The following is a 20,473-nucleotide window of genomic DNA, read 5'->3' as shown; positions in this document are numbered from 1 at the left end:
TCTCTGCTGTGGCCTGGGAAAGCAGTGGAAGATGGCCCAAGTCCTTGGGCCCCTGTGCCCACATGGGAGACCCGGAAGAAACTCCTGGCTCCTGGCTTTGGATCAGCCCAGCTCCTGCTGTTGCAGCCATTTCGGGAGTGAAGGAGCAGATGGAAAACCTTTCTCTCCCTCTCTCATTCTCCCTCTCTGTAACTCTGTCTTTCAAATAAACAAACAAATCTTTTAAAAAGATTTATGGGATCTGCATCCCATAGAAGAGTGTCTGGGTTTGAGTCCTAGCCCCACTCTGATCCTAGTTTTCTGCTAACGCAGATCCTGGGAGGCAGCACGTGACAACTCCAGTACTTGCATCCCAGCTGCCCACAGGACCCAAATTCAGTTCCTGGCTCCCAACTTCAACCTGACCGAGCCCTGGCTGTTGTCTGGGGATCCCCCAGTGATGGGAGATCTCTTTCTGTCTCCATCTCTCTGCAAAGAAAGGAAGAGGTGGGGGAGGGAGGGAAACAAAGGCTCACGTGTCACGTGTCACCAGCAGGATTAGGGGTTTCCTCCTCCAATCCCAGGGAACTGTGTACAAGCCGCATCACAACACTCGGTGGGGTGAATCACAAAGAATCCCTTATGTACTAGCTTCCCCCACTTACTGGCATTCACTCACTCTGCATTCAAGTAAGGATTGCTTCTGCTAGGTGACTTCACCAGCACAAGGTTCGCTCCCTATTTTCAAGTTCATTCCCAGGGCCTCCCGTGGCACAGGTAATGTGGTACTCAGTGATGGCGAGTAAAACCCAGGAGGGCCCCTCTGTCCCGGGAGCTGGTGTCTCAGTGAGGAGACGAGCAGATGTTAATCAGATCATCACAAAGCGTCACCTGATTAATAACAACTGCTATTTATTGAGAATTTAGGATAGGTCAGGCACTAGCTTCAGAGTGTTTGTTAGGGGCCAGAGCAGTGGAGCAGCGGGTTAAAGCCCTGGCCTGTCGTGTGGCATCCCATATGGGTGCCGGTTCTAGTCCCAGTTGCTCCACTTCCGATCTGGCTCTCTGCTGTGGCCTGGAAAAGCAGAAGAAGATGGCCCAAGTCCTTGGGCCTCTGTACCTGTGTGGGAGACCCGGAAGAAGCTCCTGGCTCCTGGTTTAGGATCGGCGCAGCTCTGGCCGTTGCAGCTATCTGGGGAGTGAACCAGTGGATGGAAGACCTCTCTCTCTCTCTCTCTCTACCTCTCTCTGTAACTCTGTCTTTCAAATAAATATAATAAATTTTTTTAAAAAAGAGTGTTTGTTAGGGCTAGTGCTATGGTGCCGTGGGTTAAGCTGCTGCCGCATCGCATACCAGAGCTCCAGTTCCAATCCAGCTCCCTGCTAATGCCCCTGGGAAGGCAGCAATGATGGTCCAAGTGCTTGGGTCCCTGCCATCCATGTGAGAGACCCGATGGAGTTCCAGGCTCCTGGCCCTGGCCTGGCCCAGCCCTGGCTATTGCAGCTATTTGGGGAGTGAATCAGCAGATGGAGGATCCCTGTCTGTCTGTCTGTCTCTCTGTAAATATGCCTTTCAAATAAGTTTTTTTTAAAAATAAATGACTTTTTTTAAAAAGAGGGTGTTTGTAGTTATGAATTCATTTTATATTCAAAACAACTTTGGGTACTACGAGGTATTATTCTTTTATACATAAGGACAATGAACAGAGAATGACAGAGTAACTTGGCCAATGCCACTTTGCTATAAAGCAGTGGCATGGGGATCCTAGTTTTCTCAGTTTTCGGAGAACAGAATGACAAAATTTCTTTGCAGAGATTAAGCTAAAAGAGACAGCTCTGGCAAACATGCTTTGGAACACGACTGGGTTTACATCAGGTGCTTAATTATGACAACATGACTGGGTTTACATACAGGTGCTCTGGCATAGGACCTCTGCCATGTTGCTGGGGTCCTCATGTCACCTGCCCAGGCTTCCTGAGGAGCTCTGAATGGTCAGGTTCTGAACAGACCTGAGGCCATCAGAGCCCTAGGCTTTGGCACGAGAAGTGTGGCAAGTAGCAAGGGGCTAAGCCTCCTCGTCTGGCATCCAGGCCCCCTTGGGACGGCTCTGAGCAGCCCCTAGTCCCATGATTCACCTGCAGGCTTGTCTATCCCTCCCCTGGAATGCCTCCTCAGGCAGGTGGCTTTCCCAGGTACTCCTGCCCTGGTTGGAGAGAATCTGTGCATTGTGGGGAGCAACTCGGACTAGACTGTTACTGGAATTAAGACTTATTCTATGCATCTGCTCTCCCACAATATAGTGCTGAGAAGGGAGAAACAGCTTCTACACAGCTGCCTCCAGTTCAACCTATAAACTGTAGGACCTGCTCCTGATTGGAGGAGAGCAGCGTACTAGGCGTGTGGGTAGCAGAGTTGGGATTGGTGGAAGAGGACTATAAAGGAGGAGAGAGACAACATGCACCAGGAACATCTAAAGGGAACATCTATCTGAAGGAACACCTGTGCAGCCCCCGAGAGAGCCGGCCGGCGGTGTGCCGCTCCCCTGCGGAAGTGGGGAAAGTGGCAGGGGGAACCGCCCTTTCACGGAGGTGGAAGGGACAGTAGCCAACCCGGGAAGAACCAGCAGCAAACCCGGGGAGGGCCGAGCAGACAAAAGAACAGCGCAGGGTCCTGTGTCGTTCCTCCACGAAGAGGGGGAGCGACAGTGCATCTCCTCTGTGACCACGGCCCAGGTCAGCTCTGAGCCCTTCCTTGTTCTGGTGCCCATGGGAAGGAGAGCTCCTGTGTCCACTCAGCCTCCCAGATCAGGGGTGGGATCGCCTTCTCTCCCACCCACCACGCAGCCTGGAAAGAAGGAAGTAGGGAGGACCCCACTGGGCTGAAGGCCACATTCTGTTCCAGAGAAAGATAGTCTGAGGGGTAAGCCTTGCTGGTGTGGACCCCCTGCCATCTCCTGTAGTGATGCACAGTTCTCTCTTGTATTTAAACTAAGTGCAACTCTCCACCGCTGCCTACCCACAACGGACCATGGGAGTCATTCGAGGGCAAAGTTTGTTCATCTGACATTTTTTTAAGTTTTTCATTGCTTTTTCCCCCCAGTGGAGTAAAACAGTACTGAGACTTCAGACCCCCCAGCAGTCGCATGAGTGCCCAATGCTGTTTGCCATAGGCATGGGCAGTGCCTGTGCCAGCCCATCTCATTGCAGGCACAGCTGCTGGTTAGGCAGAGCCGCTCTCAGGGGCATGCGGCCTGGCCTGGCAGGGGACATGGGGCCAGCGCCAGCTCTCTGAGCACATTAGCAGGGGCCGGGTAAACTCCTAGGAGCTGTGCTCTGGTCTTGATTTTCTGAGTGTGATGAGTCCGGGGTTGTTGATCAGGGTCTTCAGCAGGAACCACCTCGTCCTGGACCTGGCTGAGATGCGGGGACCTAGGATAGAATCACAGTAGATCGACTGGGGTGGGGGAGCTTGCTTCCACTGCCCTCAAACGCTCTGGGATGGGCGGCCCGGGCTGTGCGAGCTGGAGCAGAGGCTGGATGGGGACTCCCGGGCACACGAGGGAGGCTGGAAGGATGGGAGCTGCCCCCAGACTTGGGTGTCCACCCCGTGGGCACAACAACGAGCACATCCAAGTCCTAAAGAGACAGGACAGCCTCAGGGAGCTTGCACTAAGCATCAGGGCAGGAGAATCACAACTGAGCCCCACCTTGGAGGGAGCTGGCGCATCGCCTGGGAGTCTCCAACACATGGGAGATGGAAGACTCCACTCAGAACCAGAGTTCATTTCCAGGAACCAGAAAGGAGGCCAGGTTGCAGGACCAGACACAGGCTGGACCCGGAGCCACACCTCCTGAAGGCTGCCCAGGGCACACAGTGCAGAGGAAGAGGGAGCAGCTCGGGGGTCCAGGGAGCCTCTGGGCACTCATTTCCTGCTGTGTGAAGCCAGGGTAGCTTCAAAGAGGGGACTCACCTGCTGATGAGTTTAGATACCAGTACTGTATGGCCTTCTGCACCTTCCTCTCCCTGTGGCCCGTGATCAGGATGTGACAAAAGCTGACGAGCACGGGGTTGGTGTGGTAGTGGTCCACGTAGAGCATGCCAGTCCATGCACTGAACCCTGAAACCCAGGGGCAGCTCAGGCCGGCTCTGTCCGGTGCGTGTGTGTCTTACGATTTAAGTACAGTGTCAGTTTGTGTCCCAGGGGTGTCTGAGCCTTTGTGGAGAATCCAGAGAATGAGGCTTCTTAGAGATAGTACCCTGGGGGGCCGGTGCTGTGCCATAGCAGGTAAAGCTGCTGCCTGAAGTGCTGGCATCCCATATAGGCACCAGTTCAAGTCCCGGCTACTCCATTTCCAATCCAGTTCCCTGTTATGGCCTGGGAAAGCAGTAGAGGATGGCCCAAGTCCTTGGTCCCCTGTACTCGCATGGGAGACTGGAGTAAGCTCCTGGCTCCTGGCTTCAGATGGGCACAGCTCTAGCCATTGTGGCCAACTGGGGATTGAACCAGCAGATCGAAGACCTCTCTCTCTCTCTCTCTGCCTCTCCTTCTCTCCTCCTCCTCCTCCTCCTCCTCCTCCTCCTCCTCCCCCCTCCTCCTCCTCTATTCGTTTATTTGAAAGAGTTTGAGATAGGGGAACTCCTCTCCTTCTTTCTGTAACTCTTTCAAATAAACAAATAAATATCAGGAGGAGGAGGAGGACAGAGAGAGAGAGATGGTGCCCTTGTCCACATAGCTGGTGAGCGACAGAGCTCCAGGGGCCAGGAGCAGCTGTGGCTTAGACAGAGGAGGCAACAGTGGCACAATGGATGAGTGCGTGCGTGAGTGCTGGTGGGCTGGGAATTGAGCAGAAACTCATTTTGCTTCCTCAGAAATGGCTTTGAGTTTGGAGTATTTCAACGGAACATTCTCCCAAGTAAGTAAGCTTTTAATTACCACCACAGCCGTGCCTTCATACATTAAGTTCTGACTGCTTAGATAAAATTCAGCCGCCTCTAACCATCCCAGAGGTCTGCCACGTGAGCAGGCATCAGATACTCTCGAACTGTCTCCTGGGATGCATATTTTTATTGCCTGGCTTTGTGGCCTCCAGGGAAAAATGAGCCCTGAGCACCAGTGAAAGGTGTGACCTGATACCTGTCCTCCCAGGCAGCTGCCACCAGGGCTCACGGACAGCCTCCCCAGAGGAGGCGGCCATTCCGGGCTCCACACTCACCCATGTCTGCCGCCTCGTAGCCACTCTGCATGATGGTCCTGTCGATGCGCGCGATCAGCCACGTGCCCAGGACACAACTGATGAGCAGCCGGGAGAGGCAGGCCCCCAGGCCCAGCAGCACGTTGTAGAAGAACAGGAAGTAGTTGAAGTTGTGGAACGCTTTCCTGTGGGCAGAAGCCAGTCGCGCAGCCCCTTCAGTAGGGCAAGGTGGCCGGGCCCAGGCCCCCAGACCCGAAGAGACCCTACAACTCTCGTCTCCTGGCTTTGAGACCTTGAGGGGGCAGGGGAGCTGAGTACCCTCCTTCAGGGCTGGCGGGGCGGGTGAGAAGCGGAGCTGCGTCATGCGCTCTCTCCTTGGGGTCTGCAGTTTCCTGTAGGGCAAGAAACCTCAGCGCTGTTGCAGCTGGATCCATGGCTGCAGCAGCACAGGGAGGGGCATCTCCCTGTCGTGGCCACAAGCACCTGCCCCCCGCCCCGACCTCCAGAGGTCCCGAAGTCCCCTAAGAGGGAGGAACCTTCCCCAAAGGACCACCAGATCTTGTGCCTTCCTGTTGCCTCTGGGAAGAAGCCCAGACTCTGCATCCTGCTTTTCAGGGCCCCTCTGAAAGGGACTTTTCTTGCCTTATCACTTGTGTCCCTTTCCTGTCCCTCACCGCGGGAGGCCACGGCGTGGCAATCATTTTGGATTCTGACTCTTCTGCTATCGTGTCCTGCCAGTCTGTGGCTCCCTGCCTGCACCCTTGCTGTGCTGGCTGCCGGCCACGCCCTCTCCTCTCTGCCTACAGAGATCCCAGCATCCTGTCCAGTGCAGCTTTGCGTTCCTTCCAGGCACTGTGAGATGAACCTCCCTCACCTCTCCTTCCCCACCTCTCCTCTCTTCCCCCTGCGCCTCTCCTCCACCTCCCCTGCCTCTTCCCTTCCATTATTCATTTTCCTCCTTTTGCTCACCCTGAAGCCCGCCGTCCTTGTGGCCTCTACCACTCGCTCTGTGGCTGTGAGCTTCTCGCAAGCCAGAGGTATCGAAGTCAACTCTTTACCTTCAGTGCCCACGTTGCTCCCCCACTAAGTGAACGGCTTTGCATGAAAGCCCTGGACAGCCCTGCCCTGTGCTGGGCACTGGTGTCCTCAGTTCAGGTTTATACCTCAAGCTCTTTGAGTATTCCTAACCCCGGGGGAGCTGAAGTTCACAGATGTTTGCTTAAGTCACACAAGGGCACGTGGCTCCTAAGGGCTGGAGGCAGGAGTGGGCCCAGGCGGCCAGGCCCCAGGGCCCTCCCTGGGCCCCTGCACCACAACCTCGCAGAGGCAGTAGCGCCCACCCAGGGAAGCTGCCTGGGGACACTGCCGCATTCCTTCTCCCCCTCACCTGTTGTTGAGAGCCAGGGGCTTCTGCTTGTCAGCCGGGCCCAGCTTTGGCTGCAGGAAGAAGCTGGAAGCGATCCACACCTGCAGGATCATGAGGCCCACGACGATGGACACGGTGAGGCTGGAACACAGGGCGAGCCCGTCCGCAGGCAGCCTTTCACACTCCCGGGGCCCCGCTCTGATGCCACTGACTGCCCAGTGCAACAGCAGGAGTGTGAGCGCCGTGCCTTACTACCTACAGGGCATGTGCGTACCCACGGCACAGCCGAGAACACAGGCTCACAAAGTGGAGGTGGCTCTCCTAAGGCCATGTGCCCAGGTCTTCTTATTTTTTAATTAATTAATTTACATATTTGAAAGGCAGAATTAAAGAGAGATCTTCCATCCATTGGTTCACTCCCCAAATGGCCACAACAGCCAGGGCTGGGCCAGGCCACAGCCAGGAGTCAGGAGCTAGGAGCTTCATTCATGTCTCCCCCTTGGGTGGTAGGGGCTCAAGGACTTGAGCCATTCTCTGCTGAATTCCCAGGGAACTGGATTGGAAATGGAGCAGCTGTAACTCTTATGGGTGCCCACATGGGATGCTGGTGTCACAGGCAGCAGCTTAACCCAGTATGCCATAGCGCCAGCCCCAGCGCCAGGTCTTCTGAGTCCAGATCACAGCCCATTACTCTAGGAGTTCACTGAGGTCCCCTCTTACCAGGGAGTGTCAGCTGGGTAGGTGTGGACAGCTTTGGAATCAGAAGTATAAATAGGGTTTGGGGAGGTGCCTGAGAAGAGTGGACAGGGCTGGCTCTGCCTCAGACACACAGGTGGCTCTAGGTATGGAATCGAGGAGTTGAGAGCAGGAAGATCCCCAGGGAGCACCATGCACATGGTTGACATCCTGTAGCGTGACCGTGTGGGTGATAGCCAGAGGCTTTGCTTTCAGAGTGCCCAGCTCCGAAAGCCACACCTTCCATCAGCTTAGAGAGAATGCTTGGCCTCTCTGTGCCTCTGTCTCTTGTGCTAACATCAGCACCCGACTCACAGGCTGTTAGGAGAACAGGTGCATCCATGTGCTGAGGGATGCTAGTGTTCAACGCTGTCTTCCAGACAGAGGAAACAACTTCCCCACGTCACACACAACAGATCCAAAAGCTTAACAGGCTCCCCTGCCTCCTTCCACCAACGCTGTCCTGTCTCCTACTTTCTTTCCCTAAACCTCTATTTTCACACTTGGAAAATCGACATACCTCTCACTCTCTCTCTCTCTCACATACACACACACACACACACACACACACACAGAGTTGGGAGGGCCCCAGTCGCAGTGAGGGGGGAAGTCTTTTGTTAACTCTAAGGTTCTCCTCCCTGTGAGTTGATGTGAGGATGGCCAAGACCAGGGACTGAGGGGTTGGTGAGATCCCAGCAGGGAAGGGGGCTTTGGCCAGCAGCTGGGGGCCCAGATCCCGGGACGCAGGCAGGCTGCCCACCAGCACTTACATTCCGATGCCCAGCCCTTGGAGCATCTCCAGGCTGCGATTGTGCATACAGGGCAACACCAGGCCATACGTGATGGCCATGCCGCACAGGCTCTGCACCACGTGGATGATGAGATAGCCTGGGGGCGGGGGAGCCAGGGTCACTGCACGGCCTTCACGACCTACCCCTTTGCCCCCCTCTGAAGCTCTCCCTCCTCCCCCAGAGGCCCTGGCTCGGCTGTCGATGCTGTTGATTCCACTTGGCACAGCCACGCGCCTTTTCCCCTGCTCCCCTCCCCCCGCCCCCCTGCCAGGCACAGTTCAAATGCCAGCTCCCTTGGAAAGCACTGAGACCTGCCCTGGGTGTGGATAGACACTTCTTCCTCTGGGTCACCCCTGCCCTTAGCATACACGTTCTGTGGGTTCAGGGCAGGTGGTAAAGGTGACCCACTGTGTGCACCCCCTATCCTGAGGGTCCCTTAAGGGCCGAAGCTCAGGCTGCTTCCCCCAGGCAGGACTCCACAGGAGTCCAGGGAAAGTGGGTCTCAGGATGACACTTACCCCAAAGAATGTAGGCGATCTGCCAGCCAGAGTACCTTGCAATGGCCACCTGAGGTCGTAAAGGAAAAAAGGGGTCTCTGAGCAGGAGGTCACCTTCATTACTCATGTGCCCCGCGTGCCTGGCTCATCTGAGAGTCACCCACCCACCGAGGGAGGCAGGTGCTGTGATCATCCCTATTTACAGAGGAGGCAACTGAGGGCAGGGGAGGGGGGCCGAGGAGCTGTCCCGAGTCGGCCAGCAGCAGAGGGCGTCTGGGCATAAGGACTCTGCACGCCCTGGCTGGGTGTTGCAGAGCAGGTTGGAGCGAGGTCCCTGCAGACTCACCACGCTCCCCGACGACGACGGGTTCTGGAACTTCAAGGGGAGAAAGTGCTTGTCTCCTGCCCACAGCCTTTTCATGTGCTTTCTGCGGAAAAGTGGGAAACGAAGTCACGTTCACAGCTCACTGCCCTGGAGTGGGCTCATCTCCAATGTGCCTTCAAAGTCTTCAAGTTTAATGTGTTTTGTCAAAATTGTATTTACACACACACACACACACACACACCAAGTGACTGAGTCTGACAGAGGAGACCAGGTGTGGCTTTTATTCACTTTACTTCCTGTATTTTCTTATTTTTCCTATGGCGAATATGTAACATTTAAAGAGTGAGATTTCAAACCAGTTAAAAACAGAGAACCAGTTTTGTTGCTAGCCTAAAGCCTTATAAAAACACAAAGGGAAATCAAGCTGGGATAAGGAGCCCCCCTCCCCTCCCCAGGTGCTGTATCCTGCCCCTGTTCTCTGTGGTCCTCACCCTGTGCCAACGGCACGGCCCCATTCTGTGGTCACAGCTGCACCTGCTCTTACATTCAACATTATGTCTCCAGCACTCTTCCAGGTTCTCTCGCACTTCTCTTGACCACTACCTTGGAAATCCATAGAATGAAATAAACACTGGAACTATTTCATTGATAGATTTTTCTGTCTATGACATTTTGAGATATAACATTTGGGATATATTGGGTGAAGTAAAACCTATTTTTAAAATCAATGTAATTAGTCTCGTTTTACTTTTTTTTTTTTTTTTTTTGACAGGCAGAGTGGATAGTGAGAGAGAGACAGAGAAAAAGGTCTTCCTTTTTTTTTGCCATTGGTTCACCCTCCAATGGCCGCCATGGCCGGCGCACTGTGCTGATCCGAAGGCAGGAGCCAGGTGCTTCTCCCGGTCTCCCATGGGGTGCAGGGCCCAAGCACCTGGGCCATCCTCCACTGCACTCCCGGGCCACAGCAGAGAGCTGGCCTGGAAGAGGGGCAACCGGGACAGAATCCGGCGCCCCGACCGAGACTAGAACCTGGTGTGCCGGCGCCTCTAGGTGGGGGATTAGCCCACTGAGCCGTGGCGCCGGCCTCGTTTTACTTTTTTAAGAGTGGCTCCTAGGGGCCAGCACTGTGGCCTAGTGGGTAAACCCACCACCTGCAGTGCTGGCATCAGGGACCGTCCCTGCTGGGTGACAGGGACAGCCTGGACGGGAACGCAGGACTCCTGTGCCCCATGCCTTAACCTCCCCCACCTCCAGCTCCCCCCCAGGTCTGTGCAGTCGCCTCTGCAGCGTGGCTGTCCCTGGTCATGCTCCCTCTGAAGCTCTCTCAGTGCACACAGGCTGAGGGAAGGGGCAGACAAGTGTCTGTCAGGCAGGCGGGGGTCAGCAGCAGAGTGCAGATCACCCCTGCCGCCCAGGGAGAAGAAAGTGGAGGGAGGGAGCAAGGAAAGGCTGAGCGGAGAACTGAGGCCGTTCATGCCAGGCTTCCTGTGAGTGTGAGTGAGTGTGAGCGAGCGCGACACGCTCAACAGATACTAAAATTCAAGTGCTATTTGCGTGCAGATGCTCGCTACATATTCAGGTCAGGGCTTCTTCCTGCACTGCTGGTTTGAGGTTGATGCTCCTGGTCCCTTTAGTTAAATCTCCACTGAGGTCCCCTTGGGCTGGATCCACCTGCTGGGAGCCCAGTGTTTTAAAGGAGACAGAGGAAGCCTGACAGCCAATAGAGATGACTGTGTGTGCAGGCATTAAGAAAACCTCGAGTCGGAAAACTTGGTCATCTCCTCACTTCTTGGACAACTTGTTTAATTTTGCTGGGTCTCTGTTTTCAGGGTTGGGTGAAGCACAAATGAAGATGCTAAGCATCATGTTAGCTCATCATAGAAGGTCAAATCAGTAGTTCTTTCTTCTTCCTTCCTACCAACAACTCTACCATGGTTATTCCCTGGACCTTGTATTCACTTCCTGGGCTCATGCTGGGCGTTGCAGGCACTGCTCAGGAATTCTGAGAAAATCCTGCCATGCACATGCCTGCTGAGGGACACACACATGACTTTCTGCACCCTCTTACCTGTAACAGACCAGAATGTGGAACAGGTAGCTCACACATGTGAGGGAGGCAGGCAAAATGGTCACCACCCAGACTCCTGAAATATGAAAAGTCACATGAGAGGCCTCAAAAAATAAACATGAAATGGGACATCCCAAGTTGGAATCTTGTATCAGAAAGTGAAAGGCAGAAATCTATTATACTTCCTTTCACACTTTTCTTGGGTAAGAAAATGTTGGTTCATTTTTCTGCTTTCACTCACTAGACATTTTTCCCTGTGCAATGCTCTCCTTTAGTGCTAATATCTTCACTCTACAATGAATAAAGGAAGAGAAAATCATAGAGAATACATGCCATAGATGGCCTCTGTCCCAGAAAACATCATTACTATTGGACTTTTTTTTTTTTTTTTTTGACAGGCAGAGTGGACAGTGAGAGAGACAGAGAGAAAGGTCTTCCTTTTGCCGTTGGTTCACCCTCCAATGGCCGCCACGGCCAGTGCACCGCACTGATCCGAAGGCAGGAGCCAGGTGCTTCTCCTGGTCTCCCATGTGGGTGCAGGGCCCAAGGACTTGGGCCATCCTCCACTGCCTTCCCGGGCCACAGCAGAGAGCTGGCCTGGAAGAGGGGCAACTGGGAAAGAATCCGGCGCCTCGAACTATTGGACTTCTAATTGCCTTTTTTTTTTTTTTTTTTTGCAAGGTGATGTTGGTCATGCAGCACCCAAGGTCAAGGAGAACCGAGAAGAGCTCCTGGATGCTGACCCTCCACCCTCAGAAGCTTCTGACATGTAGAATCTGCTTCTCCTTTCTTCCAGAGCAACCTGGTGCGGTGGTGAGAGAGGGATGTGGAAACAGGCCGGAGATGAGGGTTGGGTTAGAAGCCTCTGTAGATGCCGCTTCTCAGAAGGTACAGAGGAAACATTTGGCAAGAGCCAACATCTCTCTAGGAGTAAAAACACTCAACGAAGTAGGACTAGAAGGGAATATCCTTCGTCTGATAAAGGCACCTTGCCAAAAACCCACAGCTCATACCACACTTACTGATGAAGACTCGATGATTTTCTCCTAACATCAACAACAGCACAAGCAATGTCTACTCTCACCACGTCTAGTCAACATGGTACTGAAGATCTCTAGCCAGTGCAATTAGGCAAGGAAAAGAGACTAAAATGCATGCAGATTAGAAAGGAAGAAGGAAAGCTATCTCTACTCACGCTGGACATGACCTTATATATAGAATGACCTATGGAATGCACACCAAAAAAGCTATTAGAACTGATGAATGAGTACAGCAAGATTTGCAGGATATAACGGCAGTATATAAAAAACCAACTATATCCTGAATTGAACACTCTAAAAATGCAGAAAACCATCACATTTACAACAGTGTTGGAAAGAGGGCCGGCACTCTGGTGTCACAGGTAAAGCCGCTGCCTGCAGTGCTGGCATCTCAAATGGGTGCTGGTTTGATTCCCAGCTGCTCCTCTTCCAATCCAGCTCTCTGCTATGGCCTGGGAAAGCAGTAGAAGAGGGCCCAAGTCCTTGGGTCCCTGCACCAACATGGGAGACCCAGAGGAACCTCTGGCTCCTGGCTTCGGATTGGTGCAGCTCCGGCTGTTGCGGCCATCTGGGGACTGAACCAGCAGATGGAAGACCTCTCTCTCTCTGTCTCTACCTTCTCTCTCTCTCTCTGCCTCTGCCTTTCTGTAACTCTGCCTTCAGATAAATAAATAAATCTTTAAAATAATAGTGTTGAAAAAAATAAAATGCTTAAGAATAAATTTAGCCAAAGGACATACAACTTATACACTGGAAACTACACAAACGACTTTGAAAAAAATTAAAGAAAACCTCAATTAACAGAAAGACAGCCCAGATTCATTATAGGACATTCACTGTTAACATCACAATAGTCCTCAAATGGTTTACAGGCTCAATTTCTATCAGAATTCCAATGCCATTTTTTTGCATTCAGTGACAAGCTAATCTTAAAATTCATGCAACAATAAAAGGACCCAGGATAGGAAATATATCCCCCCCCAAAATAAATAAAATTACAGAACTCACAGTTCCCGATTTCAAACTTAGTCCAAAGCTACAGTAATGAAGCCAACATGATATTGGTATAAAGATAGGCAAATAGGTCAATGGAATAGAACTGAGAATTTGAAATAAATTCTCATAGTTATTATCACCTTACTGTCTACACGGATGACAAGATGATTCAATGCAGGAAGAGTATGCCTTCCAGCAAGTGGAGTTGGAGCAACTGGAAGTCCACATGCAATGAAATTAGAGTGCTGCCTCAAACTGTGTACACAAATTAATTCAAAATAGATTGAGGTCTAAATGTCACAGCTTAAGCTATAAAACTCTGAGAAGAAAGTATGAGGATACGTCTCTGGGGCTTGGCATTAGGAAATGGTTCCTTATATATAACATCCAAAGCACAAGTGATAAAAAGAAAAAACGAAACATCAAACTCCATCTAAGTTGGAAACATGTGTGTTTCAAAGGGCACCACCCAAGACGTGAAAGAGTGGAGCCAGGGTTCAGCCGCCTGCGACGCCAGCATCCCGTATGGGGGAGCCGCCCATGTGGGAGACCTGGATGGAGCTCCAGACTCCTGGCTTCAACCTGGCCCAGCCCTGGCTGCTACGGCCATTTAAGGAATGAGCCAGCAGATGGAAAATCTCATTTTCTGTCTCTCACCCTCTCTCATTCTGCTTTTTAAATAAATACTTTTTTTAAAAAAAAGCAACCCATAGAATGGAAGTTTTCTTTAAAAAGCAACCCACAAAATTTACAAATCATCTATCTTACAAGGGGTTTATATACAGATTATATAGGACTACTTACAGTTCAATAATAGATAGACAAATAATCTAATTTCAAAATGACCACGGAATCTTAATGGACATATCTCAAAAGAATATATACAAATGGCCAATAAGCACATATAAAGCCACTCAACATAATTAAACGCTAGGGAAATGAAAATCAAATCAATAAGATTCCATTTTACACTCGCTAGGTGGCTATAATCAAAAAGACAAATAATAGTAAGTGTGATGAGATTGTGGAGAAATTGGAATCCCTACATTGCTGATGGGAAAATATACTGATGTAGCTATTTGTGAAAATAGTCTAAAATTTCCCTAATTGACCAAGTATAGCGTTACCATATGATCCAACAAGTCACTTCCTAGGTGTATACCCAAGGTATACGAAAATTTGAACATGAATTTCACAGCAGTATTTATCATAACAGCCTAAACTTTGAAACAACTCAAACATCCATGAACTGATGACTGAATGAATAAAATGCCATCTATCCATACAATGGAATAGTATTTGGCAATACAAAGGAATAAAAAAATAAGGAAAAGCTACAGTATGGATGAACCTTGTGAATATTATGCTAGGTAAAAGAAGCCAGTCACAGAAGGTGACATAGTCTAGGAACCCATTTATGTGATAGGCGTGGAATAGGCAAATCCATGGAGACAGGAAGTTGATTAACGATTGTGTATGATGGGAGGGTTGGGGATGATCTAGGGGAGGGTGGTATAAAGCTCAAAATCTGACCATGGCAATGGTCGCAGAACCTTGAACTTTGAAAATATGCTACAAAAGATCCAAGTGTATACTTAAGGGTCTGAATTGGGAGGTATGTGAAATATACCTCCACTGAGCTGTTCTTAAAGAAAAATGAAAGCTGTTTCCCATCCAAGTTTCAAATTGTGCCTTGTGCCTGGCTCACCAGGACTGAGCAATTTTTGTTTCCCAGATCACCGCCAACTCAAAGAATATGATTAATTCCCCATAAATCCCTCTGCGGGGCACACAGGGGCAGATGGTTGGGAGAAAGGAGCTTGTCCACAGTGAGTGCAGATTTGCCCCCTGCCAGCAGAGGGAGCCCAGCCTCACACGCTCATGGAATGCCTTTACCTTCTCAGGCAACAGGGAATTGAGTGCAGGTGAAACCAGCGTTGTTGCAAGAGCATGGCCGCGTTAAAGCTTTGAAGAGACCAGGCAACATGGTCAGTTTTACCTTCATCCTCAAAGTGTGTATACTTGCGAGAAATTCGTTAAAACAGGAATGAGCACGGTGATTCTATTCACTGCAATGTTCCCAGAACAAGAAACTGAGGTTTGCTTTAAAATCTTCCCTGAAAAAAAAAAAAAAAAAAAAAAAAAAACCAAAATCTTGCCCAGAACAGAGAGGGAAATGAGGATTTTCCAAAGCAAGACTTAAGGCCGGGCGTTTGGCACAGCAGTGAAGATGCTGCTTGGGACGCCCACATCCGGTAACCCAGTGCCTGGGTCTGGGTCCCAGCTCTGTTTCCAATTCCAGCTTCCTGCTTACGCAGACCCTGGGTGGCAGCAGGTGACGGGCCAGGCACTCTGGTCCCTGCCGCCCATGAGGGAGACCTGGATGAGGTTCCAGGTTCCTGGCTCCAGCCTGGCCCAACCCTAGCTGTTGTGGGCATTTAAGAAGTGAACCAGAGGATGGAAGAGCCAGCACTCTGGTGTAGCAGGCAAAGCTGCTGTTTGCAGCAGTGGCATCCCACAGGGGAGACAGTTTGTGTCCCAGCTGCTCCACTTCTGATCCAGGTCCCTGCTAATAGCCTGGGAAAGCAGTGGAAGATGGCCCAAGTGCTTGGGCCCCTGCACCCACGTGGAAGACCCAGAAGCTCCTGGGGCTTCAGATTGGTGGGGAACCAGCTGTTGCAGCCGTATGGGGAGTGAACCAGCAGATGGAAGACCTCTCTGACTCTCCCTCTCTCTGCCTTTCAAATAAATAAATAAATATTAAAAATAGATAAGTAATTTTTAAAAAATAAGTAACACTTGGAATGGGTACTATGGGGATTAAAGATGGTAGTATGCTTTCTGAGCGTGACACTCAGGGACCCATGATGCTGAGGACGAACCCAAGTGTCCAGGGCAACATCAGACTTGGGAATTCTGAAGGGCAGTGCCTGAGCGGCCAGGTGAAAGCGGACTTGCCAGGACATACACAGGTGCAGGCGAAGAATTCCCACGGAAGCTGCTCCTCTCTGGTTTCGGTGCTCTCCCCACTCATGAATCTGAAGGGGGACAGTCACTTGCACCATCTGTCCCATGGCTTAGGGAGCATTTTGAAATCTGTGGTCATCAAATATCAGAACTAGAAATTCCATTGGAAACTACTGAGCACCCCTATCCAACCCCATGTTACTGATGAAGAAGCAGAGGCCAGAAGAGGGGTCGTGACTTGTCCTCTGACCCACAGTGAGTTTATCCTGACTTCTTGCCTGGGGCCCTTCCTCGTCTGGGAGAAGTGAACAACTCCGCTCCCTGCAGTTCTCATTAGAACATATCATCTTCAAAGAACGCTTCCACTTGAAGATGAAGCGACCTTCCTGTTACCACGCAAAAAAGGGCAAAGGACCTGAGTAGACGATCCGTGGAAGGAGACACACAGCTGGACAAAGGGTATATGAAAAATACCCAACACTGCTAATCATCCGGGAACACAATTGAAAACCACGATGATATATCACCGCACACTTCACACAGGATGGCTATCGACAAAAAGATGTCAGCAAGGATGTGGGGAAAAGGTGGGAACATCAACTAGGACAACCATTATGGAGGTTCCTCCAAAAGTTTAAAAAAACCTGCAATATGGTCTGGCCATACCCCTGCAGGGCAAATAGCCAGAGGAGGTGAAATCAGAAAGCTGAAAAGACAACTCCTCTCCCATGTTTGCTGCAGTATTAATCACAATAGCCAAATATGGAATCACCCTGAGTATTTATCAATGGGTGAACAGATAAAGAAAGTGGGGTATACCCCCAGAGGAATACTATTCTGTCAGGAAAAAAGAAGAAAATGAAGAGGAAGAGGAAGAAGACAGAACTCTGTCAACACAGATGAACCTGGAGGATATTACAGTAAATGAACTAAGCAAGGCAGAGATAGACAAATCCTACAGGATCACCCTTGTACGTGGAAGCTACAAAGGCACAGTCACCAAAGCAGAGAGCAGGGGCCAGTGCCGTGGTGTAGCAGGTAAAGCCGCCACCTGCAGTGCTGCCATCCCATATGGGTGCTGGTTCAAGTCCCGGCTGCTCCACTTCTGATCCAGCTCTTTGCTATGGCCTGGGAAAGCAGAAGAAGATGGCCCAAGTGTTTGGGCCCCTGCACCCATGTTGGGGATCCAGAAAAAGCTCCAGGCTCCTGGCTTCAGACCAGCCCAGCTCCAGCCATTGCATCCATTTGGGGAGTGAACCAGAGGATGGAAGACTCCTCTCTCTCTCTCCCTCTGCATCTCTGCCTTTCAGATAAAGAAATATATCTTTTTTTTAAAAAAAAAGCAGAAGCAGAGAGCAGAACGGTGATCACCAGGGGTGGGTGGGGGTGAGACCAGGGAGATGTTGGTGAAAAGATACAAAATTTCAGTTCAACAGGAGGAATGACTTCAAGAAATCCAATTTTTTAAAGTGAATGTAGATAAAATTTCAAAGATATAAATAAACTTTTCATGTGATCTTAGAAAAAACTCAGGGCTTGATGCTGAGAAAATTTTCAGGGCCCGTTCAGTCCAATTCAGGTGTTAACATGATGACCTGTGTTTGGATCCCTTTGTCCTTCTAGCCCATCTAGGGCAGTCTATGTCAGCTCTGACACATTGTCCTCCGAGACCAGTTCTTAGCCAGTTAACATTAATCTGCACAGCAATGATCACCCCACGTCCATGCCTGCCGTGGGTTCCTCTCTCTCTCCCGTGTTGATGGCAGGGAGAGAGATGGCAGATGGTTTTACCTTTGGTGACGCTGATCAGCTCTTTGACCTGCAGGATGACTGGGGTCAGGGCGCCCGTCTGGTTCACGGAGGCGAGGTAGCCCTCCAGCTTGGCCTCAAACACGTCCAGCTCATTGCATATGTACACAAACACGCAGAACTCTGTGACGATGAACTGGGGACACAGAGTAGAAGCCTCAAGGTCTCACCTGGGTGCAGCCCAGCATGGCTGTGACATAGGGCTGTCCCTTGGCTTTTGAGGCCAGTCTCTGCTGGGCACTCCCAACTCTTCTGAAATCGACTCCAGATGCCGGCTATACTGAAATGACTAGGACTGTGTGTTCTTGGGTGGGAGGAGTCAGCTCACAGTCCGTTCTTCACCCTACAGGGTACAAGATCCCGCCCCACAAGGACTCAGGGGCTCCCAACATTGGTGAAATCAGAACGAAAAGGATGACTCACTTTGAGTCAGGGAGGACCGTGGGAATCACTCTTGCTGAATCTCCCAGTGCTCCCCTTCGTTGATCCGGGCAGGGGCAAGATCAGAGGAGGTACCGCTTCCCAGCCACGTGTCACAACTGCCCCCCATCCTATCATCCTGTCCTCATGCCACTGCTTGCATAGTTCTGCTGCCTCTCCACGCCACCCAAGAGATGTGTGTCTGTCCAAAAGTGGAGCTCAGATGCTATCCTCTTCAGGCAGAAGCTCAGTGTAGAGTAATTCCCTGAACTCCCAGAGTGCGTCCCCTCCACCTCAACACCTCCTGCCTCACCTTAGCAGCTTCTCTCTCCCAGGCCAGGACTGTGCTGAATCAGCTCTTGGCTTTCTTCCAGGTCTTGGCCCAGCACGTGCCAGAGAGTACTCAATCTACGTAAGAGCACGGTAACTCCACAGGGGCTAGTCACTGGCCCAGAAAACTCTAGCTGTCCCTCAATTAAACTCCCTTCTCGGGACACAGAGCCAGACCACACCTGCCAGCCTCCCTGGTATCAGGTACGGCCACATAACCAGGCTCTCGCCCTGCTATCCGTTGGCCCGTGGTTTGTGCCCCCAGGGGGCCTGCATTGGAGGCTTGGTCCCCACTGTGGTGATGTGACAGGCTATGGTACTTTGAAGAGGTGAGGCCTAGTGGGAAGGGACGGGGGCATTGAGGAGAATGCCCTGGGGAGGTAGTTCTCAGGGGATCCTGGTGACCTCCTGGGAGAAGGCTGTTACAAAAGAGCAAGACCAGCCCCTCCTTGTGAACCCTGTCACACGATGTCATTTACCATGACATGCTCTGGTGCCATGCCCTGGAACCTCCAAAACTGAGAGATACAGAAACCTCTTTTCTTTATACGTTACCAGCCCTTGGATATTTTGTTAAAGCTGAAAAATGGACAAATCCACTGCCAGCGGAGAGAAGCTGTGACCCTTCCATACCCAGTCCGTGACCGCCTCCTCTCCTCTCCTCTTTGCTCTTTCCCCTTCTGCACACAGGTGGTGACAAGGTCCTTGGGAAGAGTAAAGGCACACGGTGGGAGAATTCTAGGATCCTGAGTGGCCACGTGGAGGAGCATTGCCTCCCTTACCAAACACCCACGCAGCACTCTTGTGTGCAGTTTTAAGCATTATCAGTTTAATTTTGCTTGGGTTACTTTACTAGTAATATTCATTATATGGGCCAAAGTGACCTTGGGGTCAAAATGGTGGGGTCAAGGCATTGTACTTCTTCACTTTGTTACTTGGCTTTTTAGGAACATTTGCTTGTCTCACAGACTTCATAACCCCAGCCCCTACCCTGTCCCATGAAAACAGGGACTGGCGTTGTGGCGCGGCAGGGTTAGCTGCTGGTTGTGGTGCCATTACCACATATCAGAGTGCCAGTCTGAGTCCTGGCCGCTCTGCTTCCAATCCAGCCCTTGCTGATGTGTAAGGAAAGTGACCCAAGTACGTGAGTCCATGCCACCCACATGGGAGACCCAGATGGAGTTCTGGGCTGCATGGCTGGGGAGTGAACCAGTGAATAGAAGATTTCTCTGTCTCTGTCTCTCTCTTGCTCGCACACACACACACACACACACACACATACACTCACTGTGCCATTCAAATACTCTTTAAAAACATATACAGATATTTTCTTAGAGCTACTCACCAGATACAGGCAGATGAAAGCCAGCACAATAGTTCCAATCATTCTGCTGGGGAAGTGAAAGCAGGGGTCCCACTCATATATCCTGGTTTGGAACCAAGACTTCTTCTTCTCTCTGTGAACAAAGAAGAAGAGAGAGGCTACGCTTCATCTGAACGTCACCCCCATCTCGGCGTTTACCAGGAATGCTGGTACCTCCTACAGTGTCCATTCCCCCCTAGGTTTTCTTTTGGGGAGAGCGGCAATTCACCAAACAGAAACATCGAAGTTGTTAACTTCTGCTAGGAGTGACATCGAAGTTCAGGCCAACGAGATGTGATCAGAAGGTGGTGTGGGACACTGAGGCTGCTCAGAGGGAACTGGCCCCTTCTTTTCTTCTAAACTGCTGTCTGCAGTGCAAACACAGTGGCAGGTCCAGGCTGGAACGGCAGCAGCCATACGGGACTCATAGGATGCATTGAGGATGGCAAGCACGCACCAAGGTACTGAGGCAGAAAGGTGGGTTTTCCAGTGAGCTGCCATGGTGGACAGTGCAGGGTGAGTGTGGGCTGCCTGTGTCTAGAGCTGTTTTATAAGAGAAAGAAATAACCTCTCTTTTGTCTGTGCCACTATTAT

At 51.1% G+C, this 20,473-nt stretch overlaps 1 protein-coding gene across 3 annotated transcripts in view; it reads right to left on the bottom strand.

Annotated features, from left to right (window-relative positions):
- Positions 1-1,606: 1,606 nt before the first annotated feature.
- LOC127493425 (stimulated by retinoic acid gene 6 protein-like) overlaps positions 1,607-20,473 on the bottom strand; it is a 49,313-nt gene continuing 30,446 nt past the window's right edge. For 2 of the 3 annotated variants that reach the window (XM_051856302.3, XM_089318633.1), the window contains 10 exons: positions 19,862-19,973; positions 17,749-17,902; positions 10,955-11,030; positions 8,908-8,989; positions 8,583-8,631; positions 8,044-8,161; positions 6,560-6,679; positions 5,194-5,357; positions 3,951-4,097; positions 1,607-3,408 (listed from right to left, as the gene is read on the bottom strand). In XM_051856302.3, the coding sequence (XP_051712262.1) occupies positions 3,299-3,408; positions 3,951-4,097; positions 5,194-5,357; positions 6,560-6,679; positions 8,044-8,161; positions 8,583-8,631; positions 8,908-8,989; positions 10,955-11,030; positions 17,749-17,902; positions 19,862-19,973 (1,132 nt within the window). In that variant the 3' untranslated portion in view covers positions 1,607-3,298. The remainder of the gene's footprint in view (positions 3,409-3,950; positions 4,098-5,193; positions 5,358-6,559; positions 6,680-8,043; positions 8,162-8,582; positions 8,632-8,907; positions 8,990-10,954; positions 11,031-17,748; positions 17,903-19,861; positions 19,974-20,473) is intronic. The other variant, XR_007923565.3, reaches the window with a different exon arrangement.

Source organism: Oryctolagus cuniculus, chromosome 1 (genome assembly GCF_051225735.1).
Source record: "Oryctolagus cuniculus isolate XC-2025 breed Fujian yellow rabbit chromosome 1, ASM5122573v1, whole genome shotgun sequence".
NCBI classification, from domain to species: Eukaryota; Metazoa; Chordata; class Mammalia; order Lagomorpha; family Leporidae; genus Oryctolagus; species Oryctolagus cuniculus.
The sequence above is the reverse complement of the archived record's forward strand: the minus strand, read 5'-3'. Positions and strand labels throughout refer to the sequence as shown.